The sequence below is a fragment of the Apodemus sylvaticus genome, chromosome 1 (assembly GCF_947179515.1).
Source record: "Apodemus sylvaticus chromosome 1, mApoSyl1.1, whole genome shotgun sequence".
In the NCBI taxonomy this organism is placed as follows: domain Eukaryota; kingdom Metazoa; phylum Chordata; class Mammalia; order Rodentia; family Muridae; genus Apodemus; species Apodemus sylvaticus.
The window spans coordinates 172,190,016-172,208,577 of NC_067472.1; the positions used below are offsets into that span (position 1 = coordinate 172,190,016).

At 41.0% G+C, this 18,562-nt stretch overlaps 2 protein-coding genes across 6 annotated transcripts in view; one reads left to right on the forward strand and one right to left on the reverse strand.

Annotated features, from left to right (window-relative positions):
* Positions 1 to 18,562, reverse strand: part of LOC127670429 (zinc finger protein 431-like) — a 296,871-nt gene that overhangs the window by 200,719 nt on the left and 77,590 nt on the right. The gene's annotated exons all lie outside the window — the stretch shown is intronic.
* Positions 40 to 3,269, forward strand: LOC127670454 (zinc finger and SCAN domain containing protein 4C-like). Its single transcript, XM_052164920.1, has 3 exons — positions 40 to 500; positions 2,048 to 2,207; positions 2,293 to 3,269. Exons 1-3 carry the CDS (start codon positions 105 to 107, stop codon positions 3,267 to 3,269), a joined length of 1,533 nt encoding a protein of 510 aa, XP_052020880.1. The 5' UTR covers positions 40 to 104.

Below are 18,562 nucleotides of genomic sequence, written 5' to 3' on the forward strand. Positions count from 1 at the left end.
TCAGAGCTTTTACACTACATCCATCGACTGTTAGCATTATTTCTAAAGTCACACAACAGATACTACACTGCCATAGTTGAACTTTTCTGATCATTTTCACTACAATGGCTTCACCGTTTGGAGGACCCTCTCAGCATGGGACACAAGCAAAGGACCTTCAGACAGACAATTTAGAGTTTATTCCAACTCATAGTTCTGGTGTGCAGTGGGCTGAAGACATCTATAACTCACCAAGTGCTCCACTCAACATTTCCCCAGACAGCAATCACTGCTGGGCAAAGCAGGAGCTACAATGTCTCTGGGAGATGTTCACCTCATGGCTGCAGCCAGAAAAGCAGAGCAAGGAGCAGATGATTTCTCAACTGGTCTTGAAGCAGTTTCTCCTTACTGGGCTTTGTAAGGACAAGTTTGCTTTGGAAGAGAAGTGGAAATCCAGTGGCAGAGACATGAGACAATTCATGGAGAGTCTGACTGATGAGTGCTTGAAACCTCCTGTCATGGTGAGCACCTGGGTGGCTTAGCTGGGAAGGAAAGGCAGGATCATTAGGGTTTGGTGAAAACGAGGTGTTTTTGGTTTGTCTTGTTTTTACAAATGAGATAATATTCCCAAACAAAAATACACTGAAGAAATATTATTGCCACAAATTACCATGAGTACAGCAGAAAGGAGTTTATCAATCAGGTTTGATGGGCATAATTAAATCTAGTCTATTTACATGTCAGCAGACAGACTAAAGAATTGACCTGGGGAAGACATTACGGACGTAGAGGAGATAAATTGTGTAAGACACACCTTGTTCATGGAGGAACTTACTTTGTATTCATGAGGATTGTGTTTGATTCTGTCCCCTACACTTAAAAGAACATTTACGGCACTACTCTGTAGTCCCTGGAACTGTGTCAAAACCTTGGAATCAACTTGACTAGATGGATTCCCAAATTGGCTACTGTGTATCAAACAATACTCTGTCTAGAAAACTGAGTTTTCAAAATGGCAAAGGTACAATATGTACATATAGCTGTTACATATATACAGAACAATATGATACCCAGAAGAATTTCCTCCATGAGCTGGGCAAATGTGAGCCTTTAATCCCAGCACGTGGAAGGCATGCCTTTAATCCCAGTAATTGGGATTCATGCCTTTAATCCCAGTACTTGGGAGACATGCCTTTAATCTCAGTACTTTTGAGACAGAGACAGGTGGATTTATGTGTTTGAGGCTAGCCTGGTCTACAGAATGAGTTCCAAGACCCCCAAAGCTACACAGAGAAACCCTGTCTCAAAAAAAAAAAATCAGAAGAAAAAAAAACAAAAAAAATTTTCCTCAATGAATAAGGGTGCTTCAGTCCAATTATTCAAATTTGGATAGACTTAGTATAGATTTAATTATGTATGCTGTTTAGATTTCTATTGGTTTAGCTGTTTGGTTCATTTGTTTGTTACTTGCTTGCCTGTATTTGTGATTTTCAGTGCTTTCCTTATGTAATCCTCCTTGGCCTTGGAATCAGAGGAATTACCCTCCATCTGTTTCTCAAGCACTGTGTTAAACATTTTGACCACATCTTGCAAGTTAATTATACTGTATTTACCCTTTGAGTTTTATTCTAAGTTTAAAATTTCATGATTGAAAATACCAAGTACACTGCTCCCATAATTTCCAGTCATGTTCCTGAGAGCATGTGTTTGTGCCTCTTTGAGATAAAACACTTAAAAAAACTCAGGTAAAAGTTAGCTCAATCTGGAAACACTGATGGATGCTTTAAGGAAGGCTTATCCTCCTTCAATGTGTTGACCAGTTAAAGATGGGCTGAGCTCACAGGAACATAACTTTGTGTTTCTCTAAGGACGGTGACTCAACATTTGAAAAGACAGTATCTATACGGACTTTAGAATTCAGAATTTGTGAGTGCCAAGAAAGCATCATTAGACATAAAGGGAAGACAAATGAGCTGATTGTTAGCCCAGTCTTCCTGTACTAGCAGGTTGTCAGTAGGGGTCTGCAATCCACAAAATCATGGATAAGGGAACCTGGCTTTCTTTACAGGTCCATGTCTCCATGCAAGGACAGGAAGGCCTCTTTTCTGAAAACATGTCATTAAAAGAAGTCATCAAGCTTTTAAAACAGCAGCAATCAGCCACAAGGCCAACACCAAGTAATGCAAGGATGCCAGTTGACATTACACAAGATATATTGTTGACCACAGGTTAGTAGGTGAACTGGACAGAAGAGGCATGGTCTGGGGGGATCAGTTTTTGGTTATATTTTCATAGATTGTCTTCTCTCCAAAGGCGAAGAAAGCAGTGAAAATGAATGTGATTCTTCTTGGAATTTTCCTGAAGTAAACACTGGTGATAACTGTACTGGAAATGAAATGAACTCCCTTCTTATTATCCAGAAAGAACAGGACCCTGAGCAGGAAGAGAGATGTGTGTTTTTACAGTTCTCTCAGGGTACAGGAAGAGCAAGTCAAGGCAACTCCAGTCATCATGTAACGTTCCTGGGTGCTCCTACTGCTGTTGATGTCTCCATGGAGCCAGAATCAATGGATTTATTCAGAACAGCCAACTCTGTAGACAGGAAAGATTGGAATAATTCTTCCAGTAATGCTAGTCAAGAAAATAATGGTGATAATATTCCCAGTAACAAGATGGACTCCTTTTTCAGTAACCAAAGAGTTTATCCTTCTGATCCTGATATAGGAGATGCTTCTTGTGAGGTAATTCAGGATTATACAAGAACAAATCAAGGAAACTCCACATGCCTGCAAGAGTCACTTGGAGAATCTTTTCCTGAAGAAGGTCCTAGGGACTTACCTGGGTTCCTCTCCAGACCAGAGTCTCCTACCTCAGAGCCTGTCCTTTCTCAGAATCATGAGCCAAACTCACCATGTGGAAGTCATCAAGAGATATACCATAGAGATTGCAAACACTACAAGTGTGAAGAATGTCCTAGAAGTTTCAAATATGCCTGTCACCTTTCATCCCACCAGAGAACTCACCTGAATAAGAGGGCATTGTCCTGTGACATCTGTGGAAAAATATTCAAACGAGTCTCTGACCTCCGAATTCATGAGGTCATACACAAGCCAGAGAAGCCTTTCATATGCAGCACATGCAAAAGGTCCTTCAGCCACAAGACGAACCTGAAGGCTCATGAGAGGATTTACACAGGAGAAAAGCCTTATGCCTGTTCCCTTTGTAGCCGTAGCTTCCGCCAATCATCCACATACCACTGTCACATGAGAAATTACCACAAATCTGACTGAACTATATATTATCCTCAAGAGAGACTGGTAGGGGTTCAGCCTCAGTGTGTCATCTGCAAAGAGAAAAGAATAGAGCAACTAAATTGTACTTACCCAATGAAGATACAACATGCAACTTGTGGATTGTCACTTTTTATATTTGTTTTTAGTTACTTTGTGTGTGTGTGTGTGTGTGTGTGTGTGTGTGTGTGTGTGTGTATTTGAGAGAGAGGGAGAGAGAGAGAGAGAGAGAGAGAGTTCTTAATGAGGATTTTGGATTCATAACCATTGCACATTCATGGAAACCAGAGGACAACTTTGTTGGATCACATTTGGTCATCATTGTATTTTAATCAAGGTCAGGTTATCGATCTTGCACATAACAGCATATCACACTGTGCTATATCAATGCTGTTAAAAATATTAGTTGACACATTGCATACGTTAACTATTGTCTTTTTTTCAGATTGTAAGCATATTTTCATGCAAGGATAGAGGAAGTACGAAAAACTTAAATAATAAATTTGAAAATGAAACACTACAATTATATTTTCACTTTTGGATTATGTTAATTTATTCTGAGCACCAAACATTTGTTCCTAACCCTTCCTCAGAACTACAAATGAATGGTAGAGAATTGTGTTAGTGGTGAAATAGTATTGTTTCTAAACCTCATGACCTGAGTTCTTTCTATGGGCATCATACATTCTTCAAACTACATTTTCTTTTTTTCTGATTATTGCACTTGTTAAATTTGCATATTTACATTCACACAATAGCACATACAGAGATATTTTTAAACCCAAATGAGTTGCAGTGAAGGCACTTGTAGCTGAACTTGGCTACCTGGGTCTAATCTCTGGAACTCACATAGAGGAAGGAGACAATAGACCCCTGTGAGGTGTCCTCTTAATGCAACATGCATACCAGAGTGCAAGTGTCCACACACTGTAATACATGCAATGCAAGCTTATCTGAGACTATCTTACAAATAAATGACACTCAGGCTACGGCTAGTTTATTTGACATTGACAATCATTGAGGGTAACCCTTAACCTATTCTTTTAGCTGCTGGGTTTGCTACTTCTCAGGTGTTGTAAGCCAGTAACTCCCTGTTTCTCCTGACCCCATGCTAATGGTTCCTCTCCCCTCACCGATGCCTCCTCTCTCATTCTTCCTTCTTTTCACTCTGATTTCTCTTCCTCCAACCAGGTCACTCCAAACCTACCTACCTCTAATCCCCCTAGTAATAGGTTCTAGCCAATTTTATTTAACCAATAGTTTTAAATTAGGGAGCAAGATTTGCACAGCAAAAGTTTGTAAACATGAGAAGTCACTGGCAGGTTATGCCTTTGCATGTAGAATTTGGTGTTACCAAAAAAAAAAGGAATTTGATGTGACAATACATAACTGAAGTCTTGACTGAACACTTCAGTCATGATGTGCATGTTGCATTAAGAGAACATTTTACACTGGTTTTTTTTTTCCTTCTGAGATTCCATATGAACCAATGTCACTAGGAATTATCATCCATTTCTGAAGTTGTTTTTGAAGCTAGTCTCTGGAGCCAGGATCAAATAGGAATGATCAGGCAGGGAGCTGGAAGAGCAGGTCCTCCCAGCATCCTCAAGGGTGACCCCTGTCAGGAATGGCTTGCTAGTCCTCAATTCTGCACTGTACAAACCTTCCATGCATAATTCTATAAGACATTTGCATGAAATATGCCACATGCACAGATCAATTAACTGTGATTTTATACTTTTGGTCTGAACAGATGTAAGGTGTTTACTTTCTTGTAAACTTAGTTTGAATTATTTCAGATTATAATATCAATTTTTATTTATAGGACCTAAAAGAGTGGCATTAAAAGTCTTGAGGATATTGTAGCCAACAAACTATTGCCTATGCAAAGACATGTATTTTAATGTCTTATCTACTCTGAGAGGTGTTTGCATGTTGAAGGATCAGCACATATATTACCTGCTTTTTTTCTTGCCAATCTCCTCTTTTTGTTTGTAGCTAGGTGCTTCAGGGGATCTTCCATGGTCAAGTCTTATTTTTTAAATAATTTGGATGGAAGATATAGCTTTTCCTTCTTGTTGGAGCAAATGTAAAATCATCTGCCCAAAATAATATATTTCCTTTCTTCATTTTGAAATTAGGACTTATCTAGGATGAACTAATTTAGTAGTCCTTTCTAAAAACCAGTCTATTTTAACCCTTCTGCTAAACTTATCAGTCATTTAAAAAAAATAAACTTAACAAAACACATTTTAAACTATCTTTCAAACAACATACAGTAAACCAGTAGCCAATATCAAACTAAATGGAGAGAAACTTAAATCAATCCCACTAAAATCAGAGACTACACAAGGCTGTCCACTCTCTCCCTATCTATTCAATAGAGTACTTGAAATTCTAGCTCGAGCAAGGAGAAAACAAAAGTAGGTCAAAGGATACAAATTGAAAAGGAAGAAGTCAAAATATTACTATTTGCTTATGATATTATCATATACTTAAATGACCCCAAATATTCTACCAGAGAACTCCTAAAGCTGAAAAATAACTCCAGCTAAGTGTCTAGATTTAAAATTAACTCAAAGAAATCAGTAGCCTTCCTCTACTCAAAGGATTAGCAGGCTGAGAAAGAAATTAGGGAAACTACACACCTCACAATAGTCACAAATAACATTACATAGCTTGGTGTGACTCTAACCAAGCAAGTGAAACATCTGTATGACAAAAACTTCAAGTCTTGGAAGAAAGAAATTAACAAAGATCTGAGAAGATGGAAAGATTGTCCATGCTCATGGATTGGCAGGATTAATAGAGTAAAAATGGTCATCTTGCTGAAAGCAATCTACTGATTAAATTCAATTCCCATCAAAATTACAAATCAATTCTTTATAGAGTTAGAAAGAGGAATTTGCAAATTCATTTGGAATAACAAAAGCACAGGATAGCAAAAACTACCCAACAATAAGAAAACTTCTAGGAGTTCTGATATCAAGCTGTATTCCCAAGAAATAGTGGTCAGAAATATATGGTACAGAGAGAGTCAGGAAGATTAGTGGAAAAGAATTGAAGACCAAGAAATGAACCCACATACCTGTGGTCCCTTGATATTTGACAAAGGAACTAAAACCATCCAGTGGGAAACAGACATCATTTTGATGCTGGTTCAACTGGATGTAATTATGTAGAAAAATGTACATCTATCCATTCCCATATTCTTGTAGAAATATCAAGTTCAAGTATATCAAGGACCTCCACATAAAACCACATACACTGAACCTAAGGGTAGAGGAAGTGTGGGAGAGCTTTGAACATATGGGCACGGGAAAATTTCCTGAACAGATCACCAATGGCTTGTGTTCTATGATCAAGATTTAACAAAAAGGATCTCATAAATATTTGAACTTCTAGGAGAATCACCACCCTGATAAATGGGACTCAAAAAATATAACAATAAAATGGTAAACTTTTGTTTTAATTTTTTTCTTTTTAAAAATGCTACATGTTTTATTCTCCCATCCCCAGAGGGTAGTTTGTCCAGAAACCAAGAAAATAAACATCAATCAGAATAAATTCAAGGGGGTGGGTTGAGAGAAACCCATTAATGACCAGGCAGGCAGGGCAGCAAAAGACCTCCACCACAGGGGGTTCCAAGAGACCCCTGCTGACCTCCACAAGGTGAAAATCAGAGGATTTTCCCAGGGGGCTAGAAAGCACATTCAATCAGCTATGTCTTCATTGTGAGAGTGAAAGAGGTGGCAGAGATAATCAGCTAGATGGATTTATATTTATCTAACAAATCCATAAGTTAAAGTAAATAGCAATTCTCTGGAAGTTTGAAATTTTTTATAATTTTTAAAGTGTTTTCTTCCTCTTTTTTTAAATGATTTTTTGTTTGTTTGATTGTTTCTGTTCCATTCATATGTCCTTAGAACAACTAAGACTCATAAGCTGTCCCTTCCCTCACAGCACTTAGCTGTGACCTTCATGGTGGTCAGCCTCCACCCTTCTGCTGGTGTTGTCTTTGGCATATTCAAGCTGCCACATTACTGGCCTGCAGCCTCCACCCTTCCCCTGGTGTTATCTCCGGCCCTTGTTCAGTTGGGAACAATACAGCCACTTTCACCTTAACTACCAAGGGCTGCCTCAGGGCAGTCTCACCTGGAGACCAGCAGAAACCTGCTTGACTGGATGCAGGCAACCAGCTGAGAAGAAGATCCAAGGAATTCGCGGCCATTTGGGGGGTAGGGTGGTTTTCTAAAGACTATACATATTGGCTAAATAATAGTAAAGTCAGTCTCTATCGGCAACTGTTGTCTTGACTCATCTCTCTTTCGTCCCCTTCCCGTTCATCCCCAGAATTCTCTTCCAGGTCCCCGGTTCGCATGTGGCCACGGGCGGCTACAAGAAGCCAGATGAAACAAGGCCAGGTAGGCTGGGGCTAACTGCAGGTACTCTGATCCTGGTGATCACACAGAGGCAGGGAGGTGGAAGGAGCCACTAGAACCTAGTCCAGGGGAGAGAGGTACTGTATGCTGGACTTCTCAGGGCAAGTGGTTCCTGGACAAGGCTCTAGGAGCTTTGGCCTGGATGTGAGAGGCTTTGAAGGGGCCTAAGGGACAGAGGGGACCTGGGTTTAGAAAGGTATCTCTGGGGCACAGGGGTCCATTGTGTCTTCCATATAGGCTAAAAAACCACAACACAATATATATATATTTAGCAGACCAGAAAAGCTGATGGCCAAGCATCCCTCCCCTACAGGACGGGGAAAGAGAGATCTGCATAGCCCCTCCTTGCCTGACTCCCTAGAATTACCATAAGGAGTTCTTTGCAAAGATACAGAGTCAAGGTGGAGGTAAGTTTCCACAAACAATCTGGGAGGCCAAGGTAGTCTTTGTTCAGGGTGGCTGAGGGCTCACAGGTTGCTGTCCCTATAGAGGGCTGTGGAGAAGGACTTGTAGTCAATGGTGCCAGGAGCAGCTTTAGGGCCCTGGTAGGGCACCATGTGGGTGATGCATTACACAGCCTGATGTGTGTGTGGAGGCAGCACTCTCCACATTTCCTCAGCAGTGATGAAGTTCTTGTCCCCTTCTAGGACCTTGAAGGGGGAAATGACCTGAGTGTGTGTCTCTGTTCTCCATCAACATGAAGTCACTGAAGGTTTGGAAATTCACAAGGCCACTATGGTTTGGGTCGAACACACTCATGATTCTGTTGAACTCAGTGTTACCATGTCAGTCATTCTCCACATTGTAGACCAGGTTGATGAGGCAGGCCTTGAATTCCTCAGGGCCCAGTACCCCACCATGGTACTTGTCAAAGTGCTTGAAAGGGTATCAGGAACTCCTGCATCTGTTCCTGCCTGATACCCTTGACATCTCCGGTGAGGATCTCGTTTTCCACCTTGTTGATGGTGCAGGCAATGGTGGTGAGCAGCTGCTCTCAGCCCACATGGATATGCTCCATTGTGTAGTTTGTGTGCTTGTTCTCAAAGATGAGGGCCTCCTGGATGAGATGTTGCCACTACTCCAGCAGGTCCAGAGTGGGCTTGTAATCCAAATGCTGCACTCATTCTGCTTCATTTGACACAGCTGGTCTTCCAGAGTCCCGTTCATGCACCCAATGTCCTCCCTCTTGGTCTGGATCCAGGGCCCGACCTTATTGGCTTGGCTGCAAATTGTCAGCAAAGGTGCTCATTGGATTGCTGCTTGCTCTGCTCCTCCAGGAGTTCATGGCCCCCATTTGACACCTTTTGCTACACCTTCTCCCACTTGGAGTTAATGATTTGGGGTAAAGGTGGTGTAGGGGATGCTGCCTAACAACTTGATGTGATTGCTCTCAGAAATCCTTTGGGCGTCCTTTTGGATGGCCAGGATGGCCTCACACTCCCTGTCAGCATCTGACAGAGTGGTCTTGAACTGGTCATGGTCTGAGATCAGGCCTTCAATCTCCTCGATGGTATGGACAAGGAACAAGTCCTGCAGGTCTTCCATGGCACTCTCCATCCAGTTGTTGAAGGGTGTGGCCCACTTGGCATACTCCAAATGTAGCTGGTTAAAGGTCTTAAACTTTTTCTTTCTTTCTTTCTTTCTTTCTTTCTTTCTTTCTTTCTTTCTTTCTTTCTTTCTTTCTTTCTTTCTTTCTTTCTTTTTTTTCTCAAAACACGATTTCTCTGTCAGCCCTGACAGCCCTGGCTGTCCCAGAACTCCTACTGGAGGCTAGGCTGGCCTTGATCTCAGGAATCTATCTGTCTCTGCTTCCTAATTGCTGGGATTAAAGGCCTATGCTAAGACTGCCTGGACACTGTTTCTCTGTTTTTTTTTTTTCTAAAGCTTCCTTGTGCCTGTGTGTCAAGAGCCCCATTTATCCCACTGGTCCCAGATCTTCTAGCACAGTGTGTTGACATTGTGGGAGTCATAGTAGTTCAGATGGTTGAGCTCCTGGGTAATTGTAGCAATCTGTACCATTCTGTCCTGATATGTGGCCAAGAAAAGAGGTGGAGAAGAACCTGGAGTATATCAGCACAGGGGAAAAGTTCTGGAAGAGAACACCAATAGCTTATACTCTAAGATCAAGAACTGACAAATGGGACCTCATAAAATTACAAAGTTTTTGTAAGGCAAAGGACACTGTCAAAAGGACAAAACGGCAAACAACAAATTGGGAAAGTATATTCACCAATCCTACATCTGACAGAGGGCTTATATCCAATATATATATAAAGAACTCAAAAAGGTAGACTCTAGAGAGTCTATTACAAATGGGGTACGGGGCTAAACAAAGAATTTTCACCTGAAGAACTTTGAATGTCAGAGATGCACCTTAAGAAACGTTCAGCATCTTTAGCCATTAGAGAAATGCAAATCAAAACAACCCTGAGATTTCACCTCACACCAGTCAGTTAAACTTTCGATGGCACTTAGAGCTCAGACAGGTGATGAATGTTTAGCTAGATAATAACTCCCAAAGGATGTGCATGTAAACATTCTCTTTTGTAACTTTTATTTCAATTTATAATATGATTTTTGTGTGAACTTGTGAAGAACTTCGTAACATGTGATCCTGTATTCAGAAACATGTTTAAAAACTGAAGACAAATGAGAAAGTCTCTCTCTGTCACCCTGTCTCTCTGTCTCTCTCTTTCCGTATCTCCTTACCTTTCCCCACCTAGAAGAATATTTCCCTTTATCCACTTGGGATCTTTCTGCTTTTCCCTCTTAGATAGCTTTCATAGGAAACTTTTTACAACTTAGTAATAAACAATAACCACTTCTCTAACTATCCCTTTTTCTTCCTAAGACTTCTGACTAGCAGGCTGAAGGTTAGAGCCCAGCAGTTCCTGCTGAGATAGAATAAAGGTCACATTGCTTAACACTCCCCTGTTAGGCTATGGGTGTTATAAACCTAACCCAGTAGTCTTTTACCCTCAGAAAGGGCAAGAAAGTTTTGGGGACTCTTCAGAAGTTTCACCAGATTTCAGTACAGTTAAGAAAGCTAGAAAGCACTGAGACCCTCAGACTTCAAAGTCATCAACACAGTTCTATTCTGTGCATCCACCACTACCATTTCTGGGCCAGGAGGCTCCAATACTATATTTAAGAGCCTTAAGAGATGCCCTGAAGGTTCCAGAATTTGCCATTTTGAGAAGACATTAGCTCCACCTTCTCCCCTCCCAGAATGGTGCAGTCTCTGATTAGCATGGCATCATTAATATTAGTTAACAAGGAAGACAGTCTAGTTAGTTGACCAGGAGTGTCTACTAGTCTTGTCTCAGAGGCAGGAACCATGCCGTGCTGGATCTGCCAAATCCTGATGTGTGGGAATATGGAACTTTAACTTGGCACAGATGTTTATGGTTTCAGGCTTAAATTCTTTATGTGATATTCTGGTGTCGGGTCAAAGTTCAACTCCCAAGTTCTGTGGCCCTGATCACTCTGTAAAGGCCTGAGAACAATAGGCTGTTGTCATCTACTTATGAATGTCCCCAAAAGCAGTCAGCTCCCACATACGTGTTGCTGTCCCCTGCCACAATGGCCCAATTGAAATCTGTAAAACAAAATTTTACAGACTGAGGTGAGAAATGTCTCCTAGGGCCCTCCAGAACACGCTATTCAGAAGCCAAAAATCTCACTTGGCAATTTACTTTACTTCTAAACTCTCCTCCTTCCTAGTAGCTGAAACTAAGAAAAGCCAAGCAAATTAAGGTATAAAAGAATCCATCTTGTAGTAAGACACACTAGCCATAAAATTATGCAACACTTTGCTCCAGTCGTTTATGTAATTATACTTACCTCCCAACAGGATATATATGAAGTAGGGCTCCATATATGGTATAAGAAGCATTAATAGCAGGCAGTAGAATTTCCAGGAACCCTAAAATTACAGATTCCTTTTGTTATTCAACCCTCATACTATGTCCTTGAAGGATGGGAGGATTTGGGCAATAGGCTCAGATTAGAAGATATTTACATTTGAAGAACCTCATAGAATGTCCATTCCAAACAAGTGGGTGTTGGGCAAATTAATAAGAATTTACATTTGAGTTGGTGCAAAGCTCAAGACTACCTTCCCAACCACAGAGGCCTGGTGGTCTGTCTTTTAAGTTGCTAATTTGCAACTGAATTGTGTACCTCAGGGACATCTGCAGACAAGTTAATCCTATTCCACCATTAACAGTTGACTTTGTTTGTTAAGCAGACAGGCTGTCTCCACCCAGGCTCACCTGGATAGAAAGATCTGTTAAAGATACTTGCACACCCCACCTTGGGAGTCTTTGGCCAAAACAACATTCTTAACTCATCTAGGTGTGATTTGCCTCAATGGAAGCTTGTGAAGAACTGTTTTTGTCTTAAAGACCCCACCTAGGGAGTCTTTGGCTAAAACAACATTCTTAACTTATCTAAGTATGGTTCAGGATGCAGTTCCTTTGGCCAAAACAGTATTCTTAACTTATCCAGGTGTGATTCAGGATTCAGTTCATACTTAATACTCACGAAGACTCATTTAGACTCTGGGAGTTTGACAAAAATGTCCTATAAAATATCTTTAAAAGTTTATATCAAGAAAATTGTCGTTGCCTGTGTTCAAGCTTCTAAATTTGTTACATGGAAAAAACATTTTACCTGTTTTTTTTTATACTACTTTGTGCCTAATGGTTATAGTAATTGTTCCTTGGGCCTGCTTTACTGGATACATCTTTTGATATGCAAATGTAAAACCCTCATGCTTAAAGGCTCAAGCCTCAAGACAAAACACACACTCAGACCCAAAAACAACCTCAGTGTCTGTGTGTCAGTTCAGCAGACCCATGCCTTCCTGGACCAAAGAATCCTGGTTATCCCGTGGCTGAGTTTTGGTCTGCAGTAGTCCCCCACTGGTCAGGTTTTGCTGCCTAATTCAAATAGAGAACCTTCTTGGCTTGGATTGTTTTGGGTTTTCATTTCCCAATAGTTTGTTCTTCAAGACAGGATTTCTCTGTGTAGATTTGGCTGTGCTGGAATTACTCTTTTAGATCAGGCTAGCCTCAAACTCAGAGATGCTGATTGCCTCCTGAGTGCTGAGATTAAAGGCATGTGCAGGATTTTTTAAAGATTTTAATTCCTTATTCTAATGAACATAAATTTTATCATACTTGATACAAGAGACACATATTTACTGTCTCTTACAACGGGGTGTTCCAGGTTGACTGATGATCTTTTCTACCTGCAAGAACACCTAGCACTCCAGCTGCTGACCTCAGCTAATTCTACCAACCTTGCTAGAGATTTTAGGCTTCCAGTGTCCTACTCTGGCCCTGCCCCTAACATCCCAGCCAAGTATTCTGGGAGCGTGGAAGCTCTACCTTCTCAGGCATGCCTATTGGCCAAGACTATGACATCAGAATGATAACCAATGGTTATCAGCTAGTACCTACTAGTCTCTGCCAAAGCTCAATCTGGACACCTCTTGAGTGCATCTGTGCTAGCAAATTACCAATGTCTGGGTCACAGCTTTCCTAGGGTGGGTGGGACATTCTGGGTGGTTGGGGAGGCCACAGTCAGAGCTTTAGCTGCCTACCATTTTCCAGGATCTGAGCAGCTAGCAGGACTTCAACTTGTCCTCACCTCTTTATAGAGTTCAAGGAAGAGGGTCAACACTGTGGCTTGGGCTTCCCATACAAGTAAGAGATATGAAAGCCGAGACCAAGCTCAAGAAGGTGGCACATATGTGATATCTCTGCAAGGAGGAGGAAAAGGCAGCAGTATGGGGATAGTTAAAAGTCAGTGAGGTCTGCAGATGTGTGTGTGTGTGTGTGTGTGTGTGTTTGTTCTCACACACAGTGAAAGCTTTAGTGAAACCTTCGCTCTCTCTGCCCCACCATCCTTTTCCCTCTCTCCCTCCTCTCTCCTCTCCCTCCTCTCTCTCTCTTCTCCTCTCTTTTTCCACTCCTCTTCTCTCTCTACTCTTCTCTTTCTTCTCCTCTCTCAACCCACGTCAGTCTTCTTTCCCTGGTCTCTCACTTCATCTCTCCCTCCATTGCAGTCCTTTTTCTCCTTCTCCCTTTTTCCTTTTTATTCCATGTTCTTCCCTACAACTTCATTTTGGCCCTCAAAGTCCTCTTCAAGTCTGAGATAATGAAGGAGGGATTGGAGAACAAATTCTCAGGGAAGTGGAGATCCAGACACACTTACAGTAAGTGTGGAATATATGGAACTCAGAGCTGACCTTTTCCAAACCTTGCTTCCCTTTTGCTGCCCTGACCCCACTCCTGGTTTGGAGCATACCAGTTTCAAGTGTCTACACATGTGCAGATCAGAAGCCAACCTCCCATTTTGCTCCTCAGATGATTCACATCTCCTATTTTAAAAAGTCTTTCATTTGTCCTGAGCACCTGGGAAACTGAGACAAGTACATCACTGAATTTGAGGCCCACCTGGTGAATTCCAGAACAGTCAGGGTTACACAGTGAGACTCTGCCTTAAAGGTAATCACTTTCATTTTATATATACTTATTTGTTTATTTATTTTAGTTTTGGTTTTGGTTTTTTGGGGATGGGGTTTCTCTGTATAACCCTGGTTCTCATGGAATTCACTCTGTAGATCTGGTAGGCTGCTGTTGAACTCCCAGATTTGTCTGCATTTGCCTTTGGAGTACTGAGATTAAAGTTTTGAACTGATCAGCTATTTTTTTTATTTTATTTTAAGTTACAAGGTGTTGTGTAACATGGGATACATGTGAGTCACAGCACACATGTGGAGGACTACTTGCAGGAATTAGTTCTTTCCTTTCACATACAGAGTCTGGGAATGAAATTCAGGTTAGCATGCTTGGCAACAAATGTCTCTGTTTGCTGTGCCAACTTGCCTACCTTGACTCTGCCTTCCTTCCTCCTTCAGACACCAAATATCCTTCGCCTGTACAACTACATCCACAATGATAGTTGGATGTAATTAATTATGGAATATGCTCAGGGAGGTGAGCTCTATAATGAGCTTCAGAGAAACCAGAAGTTGACCCAACAGCGTACAGCCATGGTGAGGGGAGCTCTGGGAGCAAGGAAGTACTAAATGGTGGCTGTTACTGATTGAGGCTGCCAATATACCCTTCCCATCTCTTCTTGATTTACCATTTTGAGGATAAGGGTAGGATGTGGGATGGGGGAGCATGCAGGCCATATTATGCACATACAGGCTTCATGAGATAACTTGGAGAGTACTCCTTTCACCTTTGTGTGGCTTACAGGGATGAAACTCAGGTCACCAGGCTTGTACAGCAAGCCCTCTTACACACCAAGACATCTTGCTAGCCTTCATCTCTTTTTTTGTTCTGAGATAGATGAAATCTTCCTAGATAGCCCAGGCTGAAATTATTGTAAAAAAAATGAGATTCTATGGCAGTCATAACATTAATAATGTCTATTCTACCTCACAGGAAAACTGAAAGTTTCCTCCTGACCAGATCGCTTTGGTTCACACAGATAATAGAGGAGTTTTCAGATGCCTTGACCTATTGCCATGAGAACTAGATGATTCACAGGGACATCAAGCCAGAGAATCTCCTGCAGGGCCTCAGGGGTAAGGTGAAGATCACAGACTTGGGGTGGTCTGTGCATGCCCCCTCTGTCAGGTAGGTTGAATGGGATGGGGGTGGGACCCTCACACTAGTGAGGCATTTCCCAAGTGAATTCATCTCACATTGAAGACTCATAAACAAACTGGGTCTTAAGATTAGCAAGCACCATTTCCAAATATACACATTTAAAATGTACCTGCAGATTCAAATAATTAAGTGCTTGAGGTGATTAACTCAGTAGACAAGAGCAGTTCTGTTGTGAGCAAGAAAACCTGACTCTAGATGGAAAAACAGGGACACAATAAAACTAATTGAAGCTTTGGAACAATTAGATTTAACAGATATATATAGAACATTCTATCCTAAAACAAAAGAATATACCTTTTTCTCAGCATCTCATGGTACCTTCTCCAAAATCGACCATATAATTGGTCACAAGACAGACCTCAACAAATATAAGAAGATCAAACTAATCCCATGCCTCCTATCTGATCACTATGGAGTAAAAGTGATCAGATGGTCTTCAATAGCAACAGAAACAACAGAAAGCCCACATACACGTGGAAACTGAACAATACTCTACTCAATGATACCTTGGTCAAGGAAGAAATAAAGAAAGAAATTAAAGACTTTTTAGAACACAATGAAAATGAAAACACAACATACCCAAATCTATGGGACACAATGAAAGCAGTGCTAAGAGGAAAACTCATAGCCCCGAGTGCCTCCAAAAAGAAAATGGAGAGAGCATACATTACCAGCTTAATGATACACCTGAAAGCCCTAGGACAAAAGAAGCTATTTCACCCAGGAGGAGTAGAAGGCAGGAAATCATCAAACTCAGGGCCGAAATCAATCAAGTAGAAACAAAGAGAACCATACAAAAAATCAACAAAACCAGGAGCTGGTTCTTTGAGAAAATCAACAAGATAGATAAACCCTTAGTCAGACTGACCAAAGGGCACAGAGAAAGTATCCAAATTAACAAACTTAGAAATGAAAAGGGAGATATAACAACGGAAACTGAGGAAATCCAAAAAATCATCAGATCCTACTACAAGAGCCTGTACTCAACACAACTGGAGAATCTGGAGGAAATGGACAATTTCCTTGACAGATACCAAATACCAAAATTAAATCAGGACCAACTAGACCATCTAAACAGTCCCATAATGCCTAAAGAAATAGAAGGAGTCATAGAAAGTCTTCCAACCAAAAAAAGCACAGGACCAGATGGCTTCAGTGCAGAATTCTACCAGACCTTCAAAGAAGAGTTAACACCAATACTCTTCAAACTATTCCACAAAATAGAAACAGAAGGAACACTACCCAATTCCTTCTACAAAGCCACAATTACGCTGATACCAAAGCCACACAAAGATCCAACAAAGAAAGAGAACTTCAGACCAATTTCCCTTATGAACATCGATGCAAAAATACTCAATAAAATTCTTGCCAACCGAATCCAAGAACACATCAAAACGATCATCCACCATGATCAAGTAGGCTTTATCCCGGGAATGCAGGGTTGGTTCAATATACGGAAATCCATCAATAAAATCCACTACATAAACAAACTCAAAGAACAAAACCACATGGTCATTTCATTGGATGCTGAAAAAGCATTTGACAAAATTCAGCATCCTTTCATGCTTAAAGTCTTGGAGAGAACAGGAATTCAAGGCCCATACCTAAACATAGTAAAAGCAATATACAGCAAACCGGTAGCCAGCATCAAACTAAATGGAGAGAAACTTGAAGCAATCCTACTGAAATCAGGGACCAAACAAGGCTGCCCCCTTTCTCCTTATCTTTTCAATATTGTACTTGAGGTACTAGCTCGGGCAATTCGACAACATAAGGAGGTCAAAGGGATACAAATTGGAAAGGAGGAAGTCAAACTATCATTATTTGCAGACGACATGATCGTCTACCTAAGTGACCCAAAAAACTCCACTAGTGAGCTCCTACAGCTGATAAACAACTTCAGCAAAGTGGCAGGTTATAAAATCAACTCAAGCAAATCAGTGGCCTTCCTATACTCAAAGGATAAGCAGGCTGAGAAAGAAATTAGGGAAATGACCCCCTTCACAATAGCCACAAACAGTATAAAGTATCTTGGGGTGACTCTTACCAAACATGTGAAAGATCTGTATGACAAGAACTTCAAGACTCTGAAGAAGGAAATGGAAGAAGACCTCAAAAAATGGGAAAACCTCCCATGCTCATGGATCGGTAGAATCAATATAGTTAAAATGGCCATTTTGCCAAAGGCAATATACAGATTCAATGCAATACCCATCAAAATCCCAACTCAATTCTTCACAGAGTTAGAAAGAGCAATTTTTAAATTCATCTGGAACAACAAAAAACCCAGGATAGCTAAAACTATTCTCAGCAACAAAAGAAAATCTGGGGGATTCAGTATCCCTGACCTCAAGCAATACTACAGAGCAATAGTGTTAAAAACTGCATGGTATTGGTACAGTGACAGGCAGGAGGATCAATGGAACAGGATTGACGATCCAGAAATGAACCCACACAACTATGGCCACTTGATCCTCGACAAAGAGGCTGAAAACATCCAATGGAAAAAAGATAGCCTTTTCAACAAATGGTGCTGGTTCAACTGGAGGTCAGCATGCAGAAGAATGCGAATTGATCCATCCTTGTCTCCTTGTACTAAGCTCAAATCCAAATGGATCAAGGACCTCCACATAAAGCCAGACACTCTGAAGCTACTAGAAAAGAAACTGGGGAAGACCCTTGAGGACATCGGTACAGGGAGAAAGTTTCTGAACAGAACACCAATAGCGTATGCTTTAAGAGCAAGAATTGACAAATGGGACATCATAAAATTACAAAGTTTCTGTAAGGCAAAGGGCACCATCCAGAGGACAAATCGGCAACCAAGAAATTGGGAAAAAAATCTTCACCAATCCTACATCAGATAGAGGGCTAATATCCAATATATATAAAGAACTCAAGAAGTTAGACTCCAGAAATCCGAACAACCCTATTAAAAAATGGGGTACAGAGTTAAACAAAGAATTCTCACCTGAAGAACTTCGGATGGCGGAGAAGCATCTTAAAAAATGCTCAACTTCATTAGTCATTAGAGAAATGCAAATCAAAACAACCCTAAGATTTCACCTTACACCAGTCAGAATGGCTAAGATTAAAAATTCAGGAGACAGCAAGTGTTGGAGAGGGTGTGGAGAAAGAGGAACACTCCTCCACTGCTGGT

What these genes read in the sequence shown, in the direction of transcription:
- LOC127670454 (XM_052164920.1), top strand. Translation starts at nt 105, where the DNA reads ATGGCTTCACCGTTTGGAGGACCCTCTCAGCATGGGACACAAGCAAAG. An exon ending in GCTTGAAACCTCCTGTCATG is followed by an intron (nt 501 to 2,047) that starts GTGAGCACCTGG and finishes CTTTCTTTACAG; the next exon opens with GTCCATGTCTCCATGCAAGG. An exon ending in AGATATATTGTTGACCACAG is followed by an intron (nt 2,208 to 2,292) that starts GTTAGTAGGTGA and finishes TTCTCTCCAAAG; the next exon opens with GCGAAGAAAGCAGTGAAAAT.